At 36.6% G+C, this 16,158-nt stretch overlaps 2 protein-coding genes across 4 annotated transcripts; both read right to left on the bottom strand.

Annotated features, from left to right (window-relative positions):
* Positions 1-1,135: 1,135 nt before the first annotated feature.
* On the bottom strand, positions 1,136-2,684 carry pr (6-pyruvoyl tetrahydrobiopterin synthase purple). Its single transcript, XM_068302526.1, has 4 exons — positions 2,437-2,684; positions 2,293-2,372; positions 1,629-1,774; positions 1,136-1,549 (listed from the first exon to the last, which is right to left on the bottom strand). Exons 1-4 carry the CDS (start codon positions 2,502-2,504, stop codon positions 1,337-1,339), a joined length of 507 nt encoding a protein of 168 aa, XP_068158627.1. The 5' UTR covers positions 2,505-2,684; the 3' UTR covers positions 1,136-1,336.
* Positions 2,685-3,860: 1,176 nt separating this feature from the next.
* On the bottom strand, positions 3,861-8,017 carry NTPase (ectonucleoside triphosphate diphosphohydrolase NTPase). 3 transcript variants are annotated; one of them, XM_068303185.1, is made up of 5 exons: positions 7,885-8,016; positions 7,557-7,691; positions 5,666-5,816; positions 4,326-5,461; positions 3,861-4,264 (listed from the first exon to the last, which is right to left on the bottom strand). In XM_068303185.1, exons 2-5 carry the CDS (start codon positions 7,584-7,586, stop codon positions 4,172-4,174), a joined length of 1,410 nt encoding a protein of 469 aa, XP_068159286.1. In that variant the 5' UTR covers positions 7,587-7,691; positions 7,885-8,016; the 3' UTR covers positions 3,861-4,171. The 3 variants fall into 3 exon arrangements, with proteins under 3 accessions (XP_068159286.1, XP_068159278.1, XP_068159290.1); XM_068303177.1 differs by having other exon boundaries at positions 4,326-5,816; positions 7,885-8,017; XM_068303189.1 differs by lacking the exons at positions 7,557-7,691; positions 7,885-8,016 and adding an exon at positions 5,894-6,044.
* Positions 8,018-16,158: the final 8,141 nt, after the last annotated feature.

Here is a 16,158-nt window from a genome sequence, read left to right as displayed (position 1 = left end):
ACTTTCTAGCGCCATGTTGACTTTTTATCTGATTATTCCTATGACGACTATATAATATAGTTATCCGATTCCAGCTGGAACGTCGAAATCACTGTTTTCAACCGATTGCCCATATGGGAGCTACATACATGATATAGTAGTAAGATCTGCCCATTTTTTTTTTACATGTTTTAAATATTTTTTAAAATTTTTGGCCAAGTTTTCATAACTGTATCTCAAATATAAATTATATTGATATAAAATCTATTGATCGGACTATAGCTATCGATTTCAGTTTCTGTCATAATCATTTTTCGTCGACTGAATTAAGAAACTCAAGACTTTAGTAAAAGACCCGCAGAGTATACAATGCATCCATAGGGTAAAATTGTATATTAAGGTCGACAAAATGTATGTAACATGCAAAAGAAAGCTATTCCGACCCCATAAAGTATATATATTCTTGATCAGTATCCACAGATGAGTCGATCTAGCCATGTCCGTCCGTATGAGCCAGTAGATCTCGAAGACTATAAGAGATAGAGCCACCAAATTTGGTATGTAGGCTCGTGTAGTAAGTAAAGTAATCGAGTTTATTTCAAAATTTTGCCACGCCCCTTTCCGCCCTCGCAATAAAAAAAAAAGTTTGTCTCAAAGACTTTTCTAGCTAGAGACTCCATATTTTTTGTGTGTATGCTTAATAAATGCGCAGGTTTTGCATGTGTAAAAATTTAGACACGCCCACCTCCGCCCCCGTAATTTGAAAAACTCGACTATCTCCCGTAATTTCCACCTTATGCCTTCAAATTTGTTACATTTAAATTTGATATTAATATCCAGCAACATAACAAATTGTATCCAAGAAATAGCCAAGTTTTTCCAAAGGGCCGGAGTTGGCCGTTGGCTGGTGGGGTCGCTAGGGTGGCTCATATGCTTGAATGAGCGAGAGACTAAGTTATGCTTGTAAAAAGCATTTAAACAGAATTTTTTTAAATAAGTGCATTTGTTATTATAAATTGAAAATGTATTTGTTTACTGGTGCTTGGTACATTTAAGTCGACGAGACGACATCGATAGTAAGTAGGTATGAAATTTTTTAAATTTGTAAAATAAAAGTCATATCAGTTACAGACCCCGATAAATATGTACATATATGTATGTATATATAGTGTTTGAATTTTTATTCAACATAACTCCATATATGTATGTATGTATGTATGTACGCATGTGTGTATAAAAATCTATATACTTGGTAAATCGTATAACTAAATATATGTTTTCTACGAGCATTGGTCCAAAATAAGCAAATTCGTCAGGCAATGTGTTGAAGTAGGGCGGAATATCGCCAATTCTCTGGTTAATCCGAATCCGAGGATATGTTGGTACACGAGTCGTGGGCAATGCGTTTGTTTATGGGATTATATATACCGTTCAACAAGTAAGGACCTCGATAGGTGATAATGTTCTTTGGTGTCTCATGAATTTTGACCTCATAGAGCAGCTCCGGTTTCTTGAGCTGAAGTCTTATGTTATCCCAAATATAAACGGCCAGGTTCTCTGTGGTGCTGGGCTATAGGAACGGCATGTTAAATATACATATGTACATAATTAGAAAAACACGTTAGAACCCCTATGTTTAATATGGTTACCGTCTTTGCAAAGTATTCCACATCCTTGTCGAGATTCTTGTGATCCAGACGCTTCATTATGACCGTCTCAATGGCTTCTTTCAGTTCGGTTATATTCAAAACCATGCCGGTTCGGGAGTCAATTGGTCCTCGTACAGTAATTTCAACTAAAAGGTGAAATTTCAAATTAAACTTGACATTTTTTCTCTCCGTGAAGAACGAAAGGCATAACAACTATTCACTAATTGTCATTGCACTATATAGATAGGTATATTTGTAGTCGCACATTAAATGTTTTTAAAAGAAACCCTCGTTTCTGTTCTTCTCTTTCGACATCATCGAAATACATACACATACATATTTATAATGATTGCCTTCGAATTGTATTATCAATTTGTTTATAATTAAAATACTTATTAGATTTCTTATAAGCGCTGAACTTGAACATGGTTTCTTGGCGATAAGCGAGCTTGTCGGCCAAGGTTTTTATGGTTAAACACATTCTTTCTATATCAAATATCCAATAGAATTTTGTGGGTTCTACCCGATCAATCTGAAACTCTTGTCATACGATATGCAATGAAAATACAAACAGTGACTAAACCAATTAAGTCGCTGTTTTAAGCTGTATGAGGGTTTTGAATGAATGAAGATGCGAGACATCTACGTTTGTTCATCTTCTCACCTGTATAATTGTGTCCATGCCCATGGAAATTGTTGCATTTACCAAAGACTTCTAAATTTTCAGCATCGCTCAACTGGGGACTATTGATGAAAGTGTAAGTAAAAGTAACTCCAAATCACTTATTTGCTTTATTCTTTTAGTTACCTATGCAAACGGTGGCAGGCACTGAACGTCTCGCGTCGGGTCAGGAATGCAACAGGTTGCTGAGACATTTTACGTTTAGTCGATTTGAAGTCACTTCTCTCGCAGTGGGAGTTGATGCACGTGAGAGCACTGTTTAACAATTAATGGAAAACCTGCTTTTAATCGCACGTATTTATGTGGATTTCGTTGCAATTCAACTTAGGGTTACACCGAGTGCTTAAAGGAAGGTGAAGGCGGAGGCCACGACTCATTTAATGTGAACGCCCTCGATACAAAAATTCTAAGTTATCGATATGTCGAACTGTTACGATAACGAATAAACTAAAAAATGAGCGCCGAGATTGAGGTACTTTAAATGCAAAGATGCGACGACTTAATTGAGGCAATTGTCAAAAAGTCTACCAAACACAGAAAGTTGCATACATACATAAATATATTTACATATACATGTGTACATACATACATATGTAGGTGCAGATCCTTCAGTACCGTTCGTCGGAAATTCCTCTGAAAATCAGAGGCGATTTGTCAGATGTCGCTTCGGAATTTCAGAGCCATACAAATTTGCGGAGACATTTAGCTTTGCATGTCCTAGCGCCTCGGACATTCTCTCGATTTTTCGGCGACATGTCGCCGGAATTTCCGCTGAAGACGAATAACAAAGTCGCTCGTGTGTTCAACGGAACTTTCGGCGACATTGCCGATGGAATATCGTCGCATTTTCCCAAAAATAAATAAAAACTTAATTTGATTTGGTTTTTAACACGCATTAGTTTTTATTTAATAACATACAAATTTAAGTTTCTTTATGGTTATTCTTTAATATATTACATTAAATTTAAATATTTATATTTACATTTTCTTACCTTTTTGATAGTTTTGCTTAATTTACGTGTCTTTGGCTTGTGCCAAACAATGTCTTAGCACATTCTCCGCCGGCTCATCCAGAATCGAATTTTGGATTCTGAAAAGAACAAAATTGATTAGGGAATAAAAACTTCATATTTGAATAACTCTTACCTTTATTACTGTATATACTGAATTTGAAGAAATTCAACAGATCCTGCCCCTACGACGCGCGCAGAAGTTGGAAAAGACAATAACAACAATGCACTGACGAACGAAGTGAAGTGGCGTAGACAAAAATCATCATGCTTTACTTCCAATTTTGTTTTTTTTTTTTTTAAATGAGAATTACATGTACATATGTATATACATATGTATGTACAATGACGACATTAGCTCGTTCGGGTGCCTTCGGCTAACCTTAGCACGAAATACGCTGGCAGAATTTTTTGCTGTCGACGTCAGTGGTTTGGAATAGGTGGCGATTTTGTCCCCGGCGAAATTTGGTACTGAAGGCGATCTACAATGCTACTTCAAGAAATACACAAGAAAGCTTTCAAGTGATTGTAGATCGGCAATTAAAATAAATTTCGTTAAACATTTTTATTATCTGTGCGAAAAATAATTAAACTAAGTGGATTACATAAATATTGCCTTTACGTTTTTATAATATATGTATATACAAAAGGAATTAAATACAATTACAACAAAGTCAATTTCCGAACATATAGTAGTTACATACAAATCACACAAAGGTTGGAATTCAATTACTCAAACTAAACGTGTCAAGTTAACAGATTTCCTGCTATACATATTAGATATTTCTAAATGTTCGATGCACTTTTAAGGCACGTTTATCTACGCAATTTCTGTTATTTCATCTTCTTATTTAGGAATTATTAAATTTCTCATCGCTAGTCAGAACATTGTACGCACAGCCCAGAGCCCAAGAGATTTCATGGCCATCAATTTTTTTGTAAAGCTGAAAATGTAATTGAATTATTATTATTTGCTAAAATTGAAATGTTGCTCTTGTTGGTTACCTTTATCTTCTTTCCTTCGTTTAGACCGAATCCTTCGCGCAAAAGAGTAGATATGAAAGTTAAGTCAAAGCACATGAAGGGCTGCTCATCATTAGGGATGGCGCAAATCTCTTGCGCCTTTTTACGATATGCCTCCACGGTTGTTTCACCGCCCGCCAACGGATCAACGAGTCCTGACTCAATTGCCCGCTCAAAGTAGTAACTGAATGCAGCCACAGTGTGCTGCTTTAGAGTGAACGGCTTTGGCTTTACCAATGGCATCACCTTACTCTTGACTAGTTCCAGGCAAGCCTCAAAATCGACGACAGGTTGCTCAGAACTCGATTTAATGTCAGCAGCATCTCCCTTACCACTAACCTTATACTGAACATTGCCGTATGTCCAAGTGCGGTTGGCTATTATGGGATTCACACAGGCACTCTCAATAATTGTATCCTCCTTTCCATAGCCATGGGTGAACACAGCATGCCGGGCCGCCATCAATCCCAAACCCAAGTAACTATGGGTAAAAACATTGATCTTTTTGCTAGAAGTTACAACTTCGTGCATGAATTTGTCGTATACTGGGACCTGGTCAGGATCAGTCGGAGAGAAGGTCACTTGGGTGCTGCCGCCACCGAGATCCAAGGCAGCTGCCTGATTGGTCTTCGACAAGCGACCCAATAGGAAGTTCACGGTGAACCAACTGAAAATGCCTTCATCTGTGCCATCCATAATCTCTACAGCGTCCATATCGACACTGAATTCAGATTTGGCAAATAAATCTCGAACAGCATTCAGCAAATTCTCCGCTTTACTAGCCGGAAGAAGCCGTAGTCCTGCTGTTGCCTTCAATACCAAAGGTGTGGACGACCAATGCTCCTTGGGTATGAAAGCACGAGCCTCATCGAGTAACAGTTTAATAGAGTGTGCTCCCTCAGACGGATTATCGGCAAATGAGCTAAGGCCCGGCTTGCGTTCCTTGAAAAGTTCCTCGTACAAAACTAACTTATTATCTAGGAAACTACGATTAAACTTATACGCCAGGACACGCGAGCCCGTTGAGCCAGCGTCAATTATGGCAGCATATTGAACCTTACTATATCCTAGCTTAGTTGCCAGACGAGCCAAATATGGACTGGCATTCTCCGAGATACCTACAGTGGTCGGATCGTGTTCGTTATCAACATGAAGTAGATGTTCCGGTATCGGTTTCGGTTTGGACGGCATCACATTCACATGAAGGGATTCATGATGATAGGGCATTGAAACAGTATGAAAAGTGGAAGGTTTCGTTAGTATCGGCTGATGTGATGGATCAGGTTCGCTTTTATCCTTAATTTTATACAAATGATACACACCAAATACAAAAAGTAGGAGCACCACTGACACAACAAGACATAAAAAGGACAACTTCAGGCCGCTGGGTCCTCGTCCTCCGGTAACACCATTGCCGCTTCCGCTGCTGCCTTTACGTCGATTCCCCGTTGCCGGTTTATCATCAGTTGCCAACTGTATAAAAATAATCAAATAAAACGTGTCAATATCAATATTATGTATACATAATTTGTTTCAATAATATTTTCTACCAGCTTATAGTCGTATTTCATATTTATATTTGCTTGGATTACATTCCAGTTCGTTGGCAACACTTGCGCCAATTGTTTGGATTTTATTAAATATCTTTAAAATATTTTCTCATCGTATATTAAGACAGTTAAACACATAATCTCACTTCGTGTAGATATGTTCGTTATTGACGTTTAGTGTGGCAGCGCCATGTAGATAATAAGTAAACAACCACTTGAAAAACAAAACGTAATATGCATGTAACTAAATACTATAAAGAAATTACAAATAATAACAAATAGTTATTGCCAATTACAAATATTAAGCAAATGCGTACAAATCGATAACTATTGCTTTAGCCAATATTCCGTTGAAAAATATCTGTTATTTGGCAAAAAATATAAATTTTTGCAACACAGAGTTAAGATCTCTTACTATACAAAGTAAATTCTAATCCGCACAAATTCCGTGTGTATTTCACACTTTGCATACAAATTGATGTCAGATTGCAAGCCCAAATGACAAAGTCATGTCGAATTACACAAATTTTTGAGAGATATGGAAATATTCGAACCCAGAAACCAAGCTAAATTATCAAGGTAATCTCACCTTCTTCTGAACGATAAGATACCAAAACAAACTTAGTGCCACTAACCACGTAAAGCATTACTTAAACCATGGGCGATCTTTTAGCTTGATTAAATATTGGTAGACGCTGAAACCACAAACAAAACTGATGAAATTCCCACTATTTAAACAAATGTTTTACTCCATTAAATAAAAAGACAACCAATTATTATCTATTGAGGTAAAGCGGGAAGAGGGTGGGTATTCTCGTTGTTGCTGTTGGCAACGAAATGTTATATTCTTTTTTTTTGTGCTTGGCATAGCAAATTAATTTTAAAATACGAAAAGTATGTGGGAATCGAGACAACTGCTACACTTCATTGATCAATAAATTAATTACCAAATAAACAATGAGAGAAAAATATAAATGAAGGATGAATATGGAGAAGTAAATTTAATTTAAGCCTGGTCACAAAAATAAATTCAAATTACTAAAAGGTCACAATGTGTGTGAGATTTAAATTTAATTTTCTGATCGATTAATGAAATTACTGTGGCAGATTGTTACACTAACGGATTTCGTTGACAATGACCTTGGGGTGGAAGCAAAACAACAAATCACAGTGGAACAACGTTTTGCGACAAGAAATTAAAATACATTTATCTTATGATGTGTAACTTTTTCATTATATAAAAATTTCAGTCTTAATTAAATTTGTCATCAGTCTTTTGCTTTAAAATTCGTAACACATTATCGAATTTGTTTTTCTTTAAAAACCTTTTTTAACATGTTTTTTGCACCAATGTGCCAGCTGAAACGACCTGCCAACCGGCCGGTCAAATAGCAAACACGCAGCTGACAAAGTATTTGTTATTTCACAATTTTGTTAGTTTTAGTTAATTTCCTTGTTTTTTATGTTTAATTTCACTCAGCCAAAATTACCGGCATAACATTTCTTACATTCTTTCTATTATTGGTAAATTTCCAAAGATGAAACGTTGGCACAGAATGTGTGTGTTTTTGTTCTTGTAATTTACTTCCGCGTTGTATGTACATATGTATGTTTCTTGAGAAAATTAGCATAATAATTGCAACTTGTTTATATCCATGCTTACCTTTCTTTTCCTCAAATCGGTGGTCGTCATTGTGTTGGTGTCCCGTTAATGCCTTGAACTTTCACCTTTCGTTAGAAACGGAATGATCACCCGTCTAAGGCTCTTTATAGTGTTTTATGGAAAAACAGAAGATTTCTATAAAAGCAAGGATGAAAAGTAGGACTATTTTAAAGACAGCCTGAGAAATTATTTTCAAATTGATGATGCTTTTTTGGATTATGGCAGTAAGTTTTCCAATATTATCTTTTTTAAAACAAAAAAGATATATTTCGTCGTTAGTAATTTAATTTGATGCGATCGTGCCTTAAAAAAAAAAAAAAAAACGCACACTTCTGCTTCAGCTTCAAACAAGTTTGACGGTGTTTGCCGATGGCGGGTCTATTTATAGCCACTGCTCTGTTCAACATGTTGCAAGGGGGGTCGCAACTTGAAGGAAGCTTCCAACATGCAACAAAAGAGTGCAGTTCATGCAAAAGAGTCCCCAACTTCGAACAAAAGAGTAAAAGTCGTGAAAAATAGTCGGAAATGGAATCGAACTCAAACGTCGGAGTCGAACATCAAACAAAACAGTACGTCCGTAGGCCAAAAGAGAACGAACAAGAGAGAACATTTATAAAAGGGAATTAAAAACGTCGACTTATCAACAACAAATACTGGGAGCTGAAATCCCGCCATTTTGATCCCCTATTTTAAAAACTGGTCACACAACCGATAATTAATTCCTCGATAGTTTAATTTTTCACGCGCTGCAGTCGAGATAAAGTATGAATGAGGAAAAAAAGATTTTGAAACTTTATACCAATATTGAGTTGGTTTTATGTTTTGAAAATATTTATTTTTAATGAAAAACTGAATATTGGTTGAATATTGGTGTTTTTTTAAATAAAACTATTTAAATTATAATTAAATTAACAAATCCAAGTGAATAATATTGTATATATTTGATATATTTTTTACATAAAATTAATTCTTAATTAATTAATCGCAGTCAGATCTGGAGTGTTTCTCTTAAATTTTTTTAAAAGAGCTTTTACCTTCTTATCAAAATCGTATATTTATACGAGTAAGATTATATTAATTTTGGTCAAAAGTGTCAAAGTCAAAGTATACATATTCTTGATCAGCACAAGACGAATTCATATAGCCATGTCCGTCTGTCCGTGCTGCTGCGTGGATCGACGCGAATTCCTCCTAGAACTGAAGAGCTACAGCGTTGAAATTTTGCATTTAGGCTTGTATATACTGCACAGTTTTTATAACCCGGATTCAGCCGGATCAAGCCACTATATCATATACAAAAAAAAAATACAAAAGCAATAATACAAAAATTATGCGTTGTGTGCCCGAGTCTTAGGGTGATGATGATCCATCTCTTAGGACTTTTGAAATGAAAATATTCCGCCTGGTTACTCAGCATTTCAATTCTTTTATTTAAGAAATCAAAACACTTAATGTCAAGCTCTTTCATATCCTTAAACCAGAAGGCATCCATATGAAGAAAGTGCTTTCTTTACAACAACCGCAGACTTTGATCATATACAGAATTCTAGATCACTCCAGATGAGTTTTCATCGCACGTGTGCAGAAGGACATTCCCGTTGACTTTCTGTAAAAAGGTACTCGTCCGGACCATCTACAATGTGCTCGTTGGTTTTACAAGTTCTTCCTGACTCAATTATCTGGTGGGGTCAACTTTGATGCCTCGGTTAAGGGGACCAGTTGAGTCGCAATGCCAAGCAGACATCGACACAATTGTCCATTAAAATTACCATCTCGAAGACCAGTAACCGGACTGCTACAATGCAACTTAACGAAACACCAGAATTGCAGAATTGCTTGTGGGCGCCACCAGTTTGGCACAAGTTAAACGTCAGGAGATTATCAATGAGGACAAACAAAAGATCTCAATGAGGTCAGATTGCACGAAGTATGGAGCAAGGCATAGAAAACCGATTCCATTAATGTATCATTGCATTCGGCCAGCAAAACGGACGAAAAGCTTTTTAGAATTGATTAAATCCATAGACGACCCAGAAGGAATCACAGTATACGGCTTTGGCTATGGACTTCCACTCCACCGGAATAGAATATATCCAAACCTTGTGGTGATACTGCTGATTCAGGAATAATCGTGATCTACCAATATTATCTGATGACGATCATACAAATATAAGCAACTACTTACCCTGATGATGATGAAGCCAAACTATTAGAAGTTATGCACGAGTCGACTGCTTTAAATCGAGTTGAGGTGTTTTACGTTTTATGCACAAGAGTCGATTATTTTGTATTTCAAAAGTTTTTAAAGTTTATAAATTTTGTGTTTGCAGTTGTGTAGAGCAATGTTTTAATAAATAATTTAATAAAAAATTATTTTTTTTTATTTTTTTGTTTTGTTCCAGAAAACTAGTGTTGATGTTAATAAGATTCAGATTAAACTGAAATGAGAGAGTCTCTTCTCTCCGATGTAGAGAAAAATAAAGCAAACAGCCGAGTCTGGTCAGAAGTGTGCAACGCATAGAAGAAAGCATTTCCGACCATAAAAACTATATATATTTTTGATCAGCACGACGAGACGAGTTCATATAGACCTGTCCGTCCGTCCGTCCGTCCATCCGTCTTGATCAACGCATTCTTCTCCTAGACCGTAAGAGATACAGAGCTGAAATTTTGCATGTAGGTTGTATATCTCGGATTAAGCCGGATCGGACCACTATATCATATAGCTCCCATACAAACGGCTAAGTCACGAACAGTGACTTTTCTTAATAACTTCGTTATTTTCAGAGATATTGTCGAAATTTAAGTATTAGTAAGTTTATTACACTTTTAAACGACTCTGCCAAATTCAATCAAGATCGGATGACTATATCATATAGCTCTCTTAGGAACGATCGGTCGAAAACAGTGACTTTTGTCAATAACTTCGTTAATGTCTACGCGATTGCTTTCAAATTAAACTTGTCAGTCTTACGTATCCGTTAATGACTGTGCCAAATTTGATAAAGATCGGGCGACTATATCTTATAGCTCCCATAGGAACGATCGGTGGATCGGTGACTTTTTAGATAAAACGTTCTTCCACATTGATGGCTAATAGGTAAGGAAAGAGTTACCAAAAAGGCCAGACCCTCTGGGTTTTTTATGAATTGTGTTTCTTCTACATAAACTACTTATTAAAGGATCCGAGGATATTAATAACGATATTATTATTCATTAGATCCTGCATTGAATTTGTTCTTGAGTTTTTGCGTGTATGCTTCTGTCGAAATTTTCAAAAATCCTTATTTCTTGCTTCCAAGGCTTCTTTCGACATCATACCAATTGGAAGAGGTGCAGCATTTATAATGTCGGCTCCATGAATTAAAATTTTATGAACTGAGCTAGGCATTTAAAACCAGGGATATTCTTCAATAAAAATCTTTGCCGTGTCCAAGGCAAACTCACGGAATCGGATAACATTAATGGCATATCCTGATGCCATAGAACGTAAAATGTTTCAAGGATTTATTATAGGGATTCCATTAACTCCAGTTATTTGAGCAGAAAGGTCGTGGTACTCGAAAAATATTCTAGCGGCATTGCCACTATTTGTATTTCCTGTTCCTTGCATTGGAATATCAACCAATAAAGCCATCTCCTTCATAAATTTATTTTGAATTTCGCATTTCCTTTGTTTTACAATGCTTTTGTCTAGTCCGCTAACCTTCCACTTCTTTATTGGTAGTCGATATCCTATGTGTAGTACGCATTCAAAACAGCGAATCCAGGCATGTAATGTCGATAAACCGTAGTCCAGGTGGTTTTCATTTATTGGCAATTCCAAAATAAAACTCAAATTGTCCATTTTTTCGGTGAAACTTTACAAATTTCGCAAGTTTTGGTTGATGCATCTGTAATCACGCTAAAGGCTTTGCCGTCAATCATATTCAATTGCAATTTATGTTGAGCTCTTAACATACAAAGACTAGTGGGCTTAATGGTTGAAATTTGTAATTAAATATTTTCGATTTCGTCTCGAATTAATTCCACAGATTCTTTTGGAAACATCATTTTTAGGGGTCTGCAATATCGGTTGATGATGGCCGTGGATTTTTCTTTTCCTGCTCTCGAATTGCATTTGTAAAGGCACAATACGAAATGAAGCAAGTAAGTCGACTCGTCGACTTGGGTATACCATACACCAGGTGAAACAAATATTTCAAATTTCGAAAACCAAATGTATGTCTATTAAATTGTTTTTACATGTTTCATAGTATGTGCTATCTCGCTCACTCTACGAACACACGAGCACTCTAGCGCCGCTACTAGCCAACGGCCAATTCTGGCCTTGTGGACCGCTTAGTAAAATACGTTCATACGCATATTTTGCATGTTTCAAGTCTGATTTCAATAAAATTTGGTAGTTTTGTAGAAATAGATAAGAATAATTAGTCTGCCGAATTTGAATGCGATAGTCAAAAAAAAACCGGAGGAAATCGGTTTTTTCTTAATTATGAAGGCGGAAGTGGGCGTGGCAGAATATAAAAATATATATACTCTGCGCGCATACTAAGCCAGTATACATACTAAATTTGGTGACTTTAGCTTTGTTTATTTTTGATAAAATCAGTTTTGTTTAATTTGCGGGGGCGGAAGTGGGCGTGGCAAAATGTTTAAATAGCCAGTTTCTGCGCGTCTATTAAACTAGTCTGCATACCAAATTTGATGTCTCTAGCTATTATACTTTTTAAGAAAAACAGTTTTATGTGATTCCTGGGGGCGTAAGGGGGCGTGGCAAAAAGTTTGAAAAATTATTTTCTGCCCGCTAACTAAACGGGTATACAAATTAAATTTGATGTCTCTAGCTGTTATACTTTTTAAGAAAAATAGTTTTATGTGATTCCTGGGGGCGTAAGGGGGCGTGGCCGAAATTCCAATTAACTCTATATATGTACATAATACACGAGTATACATACCAAATTTGGTGGCTCTAGCTCTTATAGTCTCCGAGATCTGCGTGTTCATACGGACGGACGGACAGACGGACATGGCTAGATCGACTCGGCTGTTCATCCTGATCAAGAATATATATACTTTATAGGGTCGGAGAAGCTTCCTTCTGCCTGTTACATACATTTTGGCGACTTTAATATACCATTTCACCCTATGGGTGTATGGTATAAAAATTGCAAAAATTTCCATCAACCATCCCGAGCTTCCATCGCATCTCCACTTATAAAATACTGATACATCATCATATTCATCAGCCTTAACGAAGACAGAACTAAGAACCTCTGGGTGTGCTTCAACAATTCTTGTTACTGTATGATCAAACATATCTTGCAACGGAATTTCAGCACAGCATTCGCTGATTATTATTTTATCTGGATAAAATCTTTCTGCGAAGGTTTGTTTTCCTTGTGCCATACATCAAACAGAGTATGTCCGTTTGCGCACCGACATGGTGCCTAAAAAGTCAAATATTATAAGCAGGAGCACTTTGGAGCAGCAAAGGCTGCTTAATTCAATATGAGAACGAAATATATTATCACTGGAATACAATTTTCATCCGAACCGATGCGGCCCTCACTAAGTTTTTGTCTACAGAAATCAAGTTATACAAATTCAATTACCATGATGGATGATTTCTACCACACATGAGTACAAGAACACATATGCACAGGTCACAAAACTGCATAAACTGCATACCACAAACTTTTAAGTTACTCCCAACTTTCAAATTGAAGACAATTGAAAATATGAATTTTGTATGGAAATTTGTTGTCCTTTCTGCGAGACCATTTTACAACACTAATTTGTACCAAAGTACTTTTTTCATTGAACTACGAAAGAAAGCAAATTGAATTTCCCGTCAAATGACATATTTTCACTGTTCACTGTTGTTTTAGTGTACCATTTTGTGAAAGCTATCCGAAAAATTCAAATATTGTGTTTTGTGCAGTGAATATTAAAATTTCGAATTGTTTAGTAACCTACATATATTATCAAACCACACCAATAACGTTTAGAAGATGCAATGTTTTCCAGCGGAACCGTAATGTTATTAGACTACGGAATAACGCGAGTCAATTATCCAATGATGGACGAGAAATTGTTTGCGAAGAGCACTGCGTTAGTATTCAACTGAGGGCACAGAGAGGCAGCCCGTTTAACGGCTAGGTTAGAAAGGTGAAATTGTCGATCTTATTGTATAGATGAACAGAGAAATGATCTTCAAAGTGCGAGAAGAAATGCTTAAAGTATCGATTTGAATCGAGCTGCCTTTATATATGATTGCACCATCGAGTACAGCTTGCATCGATTAGTTTGCATTGGTCCTTCAAACGTTGTTTGCCAGCATTGTGGCGCATTTAAGTTTGCTGGTAAAACGCATGGTTTGTGCTGCTTTGGTTGTAAAGGTGGCCATTATTGGTCCCGCCACCAGAGTCATGGTGTACCCTGCTTTATGGCGAAACACTAGAGAACATTCAAAATAAAATGGCTTCATTTGGGGCTGAAGTTATCAAAGAACACGGATATAATCCAATAATTTACGTTAAAAACCAGAGGGCGTTGGCTAACTTCGACCGCGTCCGTTTGTATGGGAGCTATATGATATAGTGGTCCGATCCGGCTTAATCCGAGATATACAACCTACATGCAAAATTTCAGCTCTGTATCTCTTACGGTCTAGGAGAAGAATGCGTTGATCAAGACGGATGGACGGACGGACGGACGGACAGGTCTATATGAACTCGTCTCGTCGTGCTGATCAAAAATATATATAGTTTTTATGGTCGGAAATGCTTTCTTCTATGCGTTGCACACTTCTGACCAGACTCGGCTGTTTGCTTTATTTTTCTCTACATCGGAGAGAAGAGACTCTCTCATTTCAGTTTAATCTGAATCTTATTAACATCAACACTAGTTTTCTGGAACAAAACAAAAAAAAAAAAAAAATAATTTTTTATTAAATTATTTATTAAAACATTGCTCTACACAACTGCAAACACAAAATTTATAAACTTTAAAAACTTTTGAAATACAAAATAATCGACTCTTGTGCATAAAACGTAAAACACCTCAACTCGATTTAAAGCAGTCGACTCGTGCATAACTTCTAATAGTTTGGCTTCATCATCATCAGGGTAAGTAGTTGCTTATATTTGTATGATCGTCATCAGATAATATTGGTAGATCACGATTATTCCTGAATCAGCAGTATCACCACAAGGTTTGGATATATTCTATTCCGGTGGAGTGGAAGTCCATAGCCAAAGCCGTATACTGTGATTCCTTCTGGGTCGTCTATGGATTTAATCAATTCTAAAAAGCTTTTCGTCCGTTTTGCTGGCCGAATGCAATGATACATTAATGGAATCGGTTTTCTATGCCTTGCTCCATACTTCGTGCAATCTGACCTCATTGAGATCTTTTGTTTGTCCTCATTGATAATCTCCTGACGTTTAACTTGTGCCAAACTGGTGGCGCCCACAAGCAATTCTGCAATTCTGGTGTTTCGTTAAGTTGCATTGTAGCAGTCCGGTTACTGGTCTTCGAGATGGTAATTTTAATGGACAATTGTGTCGATGTCTGCTTGGCATTGCGACTCAACTGGTCCCCTTAACCGAGGCATCAAAGTTGACCCCACCAGATAATTGAGTCAGGAAGAACTTGTAAAACCAACGAGCACATTGTAGATGGTCCGGACGAGTACCTTTTTACAGAAAGTCAACGGGAATGTCCTTCTGCACACGTGCGATGAAAACTCATCTGGAGTGATCTAGAATTCTGTATATGATCAAAGTCTGCGGTTGTTGTAAAGAAAGCACTTTCTTCATATGGATGCCTTCTGGTTTAAGGATATGAAAGAGCTTGACATTAAGTGTTTTGATTTCTTAAATAAAAGAATTGAAATGCTGAGTAACCAGGCGGAATATTTTCATTTCAAAAGTCCTAAGAGATGGATCATCATCACCCTAAGACTCGGGCACACAACGCATAATTTTTGTATTATTGCTTTTGTATTTTTTTTTTTGTATATGATATAGTGGCTTGATCCGGCTGAATCCGGGTTATAAAAACTGTGCAGTATATACAAGCCTAAATGCAAAATTTCAACGATGTAGCTCTTCAGTTCTAGGAGGAATTCGCGTCGATTCATGCAGCAGGAGCGACAGACGGACATGGCTAAATGAATTCGTCTTGTCGTGCTGATCAAGAATATATGTACATATGTATATACTTTGTATGGTCGGAAATGCTTCATTCTATGCGTTGCACACTTCTAACCAAAATTAATATACGATTTTTGCAAGGGTATAATAATAAATCCATTGAATGGTAAGAATAATGTCGTTAACCCACTAGGGTTTTGCTGAATTTAAATCACTACGAAGGTGCTTTTTCAAAAATATAACAAAAAACAAAAATTCATCTTTTAATCCCCAAACGAACAGTTTCAAAAAACGAAGCCCAAAGTATACAATATAGTACAATATATTGTAAATTGTCTTATGCTTGAAGAGCGAAATACTTTCGGGCGGCGTTTCTCCATTTTTTTATACAACGGATCCTGATGGTCTATGCCAGAACTGATAACCGACAATGATTTGAAAAA

The sequence above is a fragment of the Drosophila tropicalis genome, unplaced genomic scaffold (genome assembly GCF_018151085.1).
Source record: "Drosophila tropicalis isolate 14030-0801.00 unplaced genomic scaffold, ASM1815108v1 contig_1009, whole genome shotgun sequence".
Taxonomy (NCBI): Eukaryota; Metazoa; Arthropoda; class Insecta; order Diptera; family Drosophilidae; genus Drosophila; species Drosophila tropicalis.
This window is presented reverse-complemented; position numbering and strand designations above follow the sequence as displayed.

Bases quoted from the DNA above. Each gene is read 5' to 3' on its own strand.
- pr (XM_068302526.1), bottom strand. From the start codon at position 2,504: ATGTCTCAGCAACCTGTTGCATTCCTGACCCGACGCGAGACGTTCAGT. The intron at 2,373-2,436 runs GTAACTAAAAGA...TTTCATCAATAG, and splicing joins GCCTGCCACCGTTTGCATAG to TCCCCAGTTGAGCGATGCTG. The intron at 1,550-1,628 runs GTAACCATATTA...CCGTTCCTATAG, and splicing joins TGGAATACTTTGCAAAGACG to CCCAGCACCACAGAGAACCT.
- NTPase (XM_068303177.1), bottom strand. From the start codon at position 7,586: ATGACGACCACCGATTTGAGGAAAAGAAAG. The intron at 5,817-7,556 runs GTAAGCATGGAT...ATTTTTATACAG, and splicing joins CCGATTTGAGGAAAAGAAAG to TTGGCAACTGATGATAAACC. The intron at 4,265-4,325 runs GTAACCAACAAG...TTACATTTTCAG, and splicing joins ACGAAGGAAAGAAGATAAAG to CTTTACAAAAAAATTGATGG.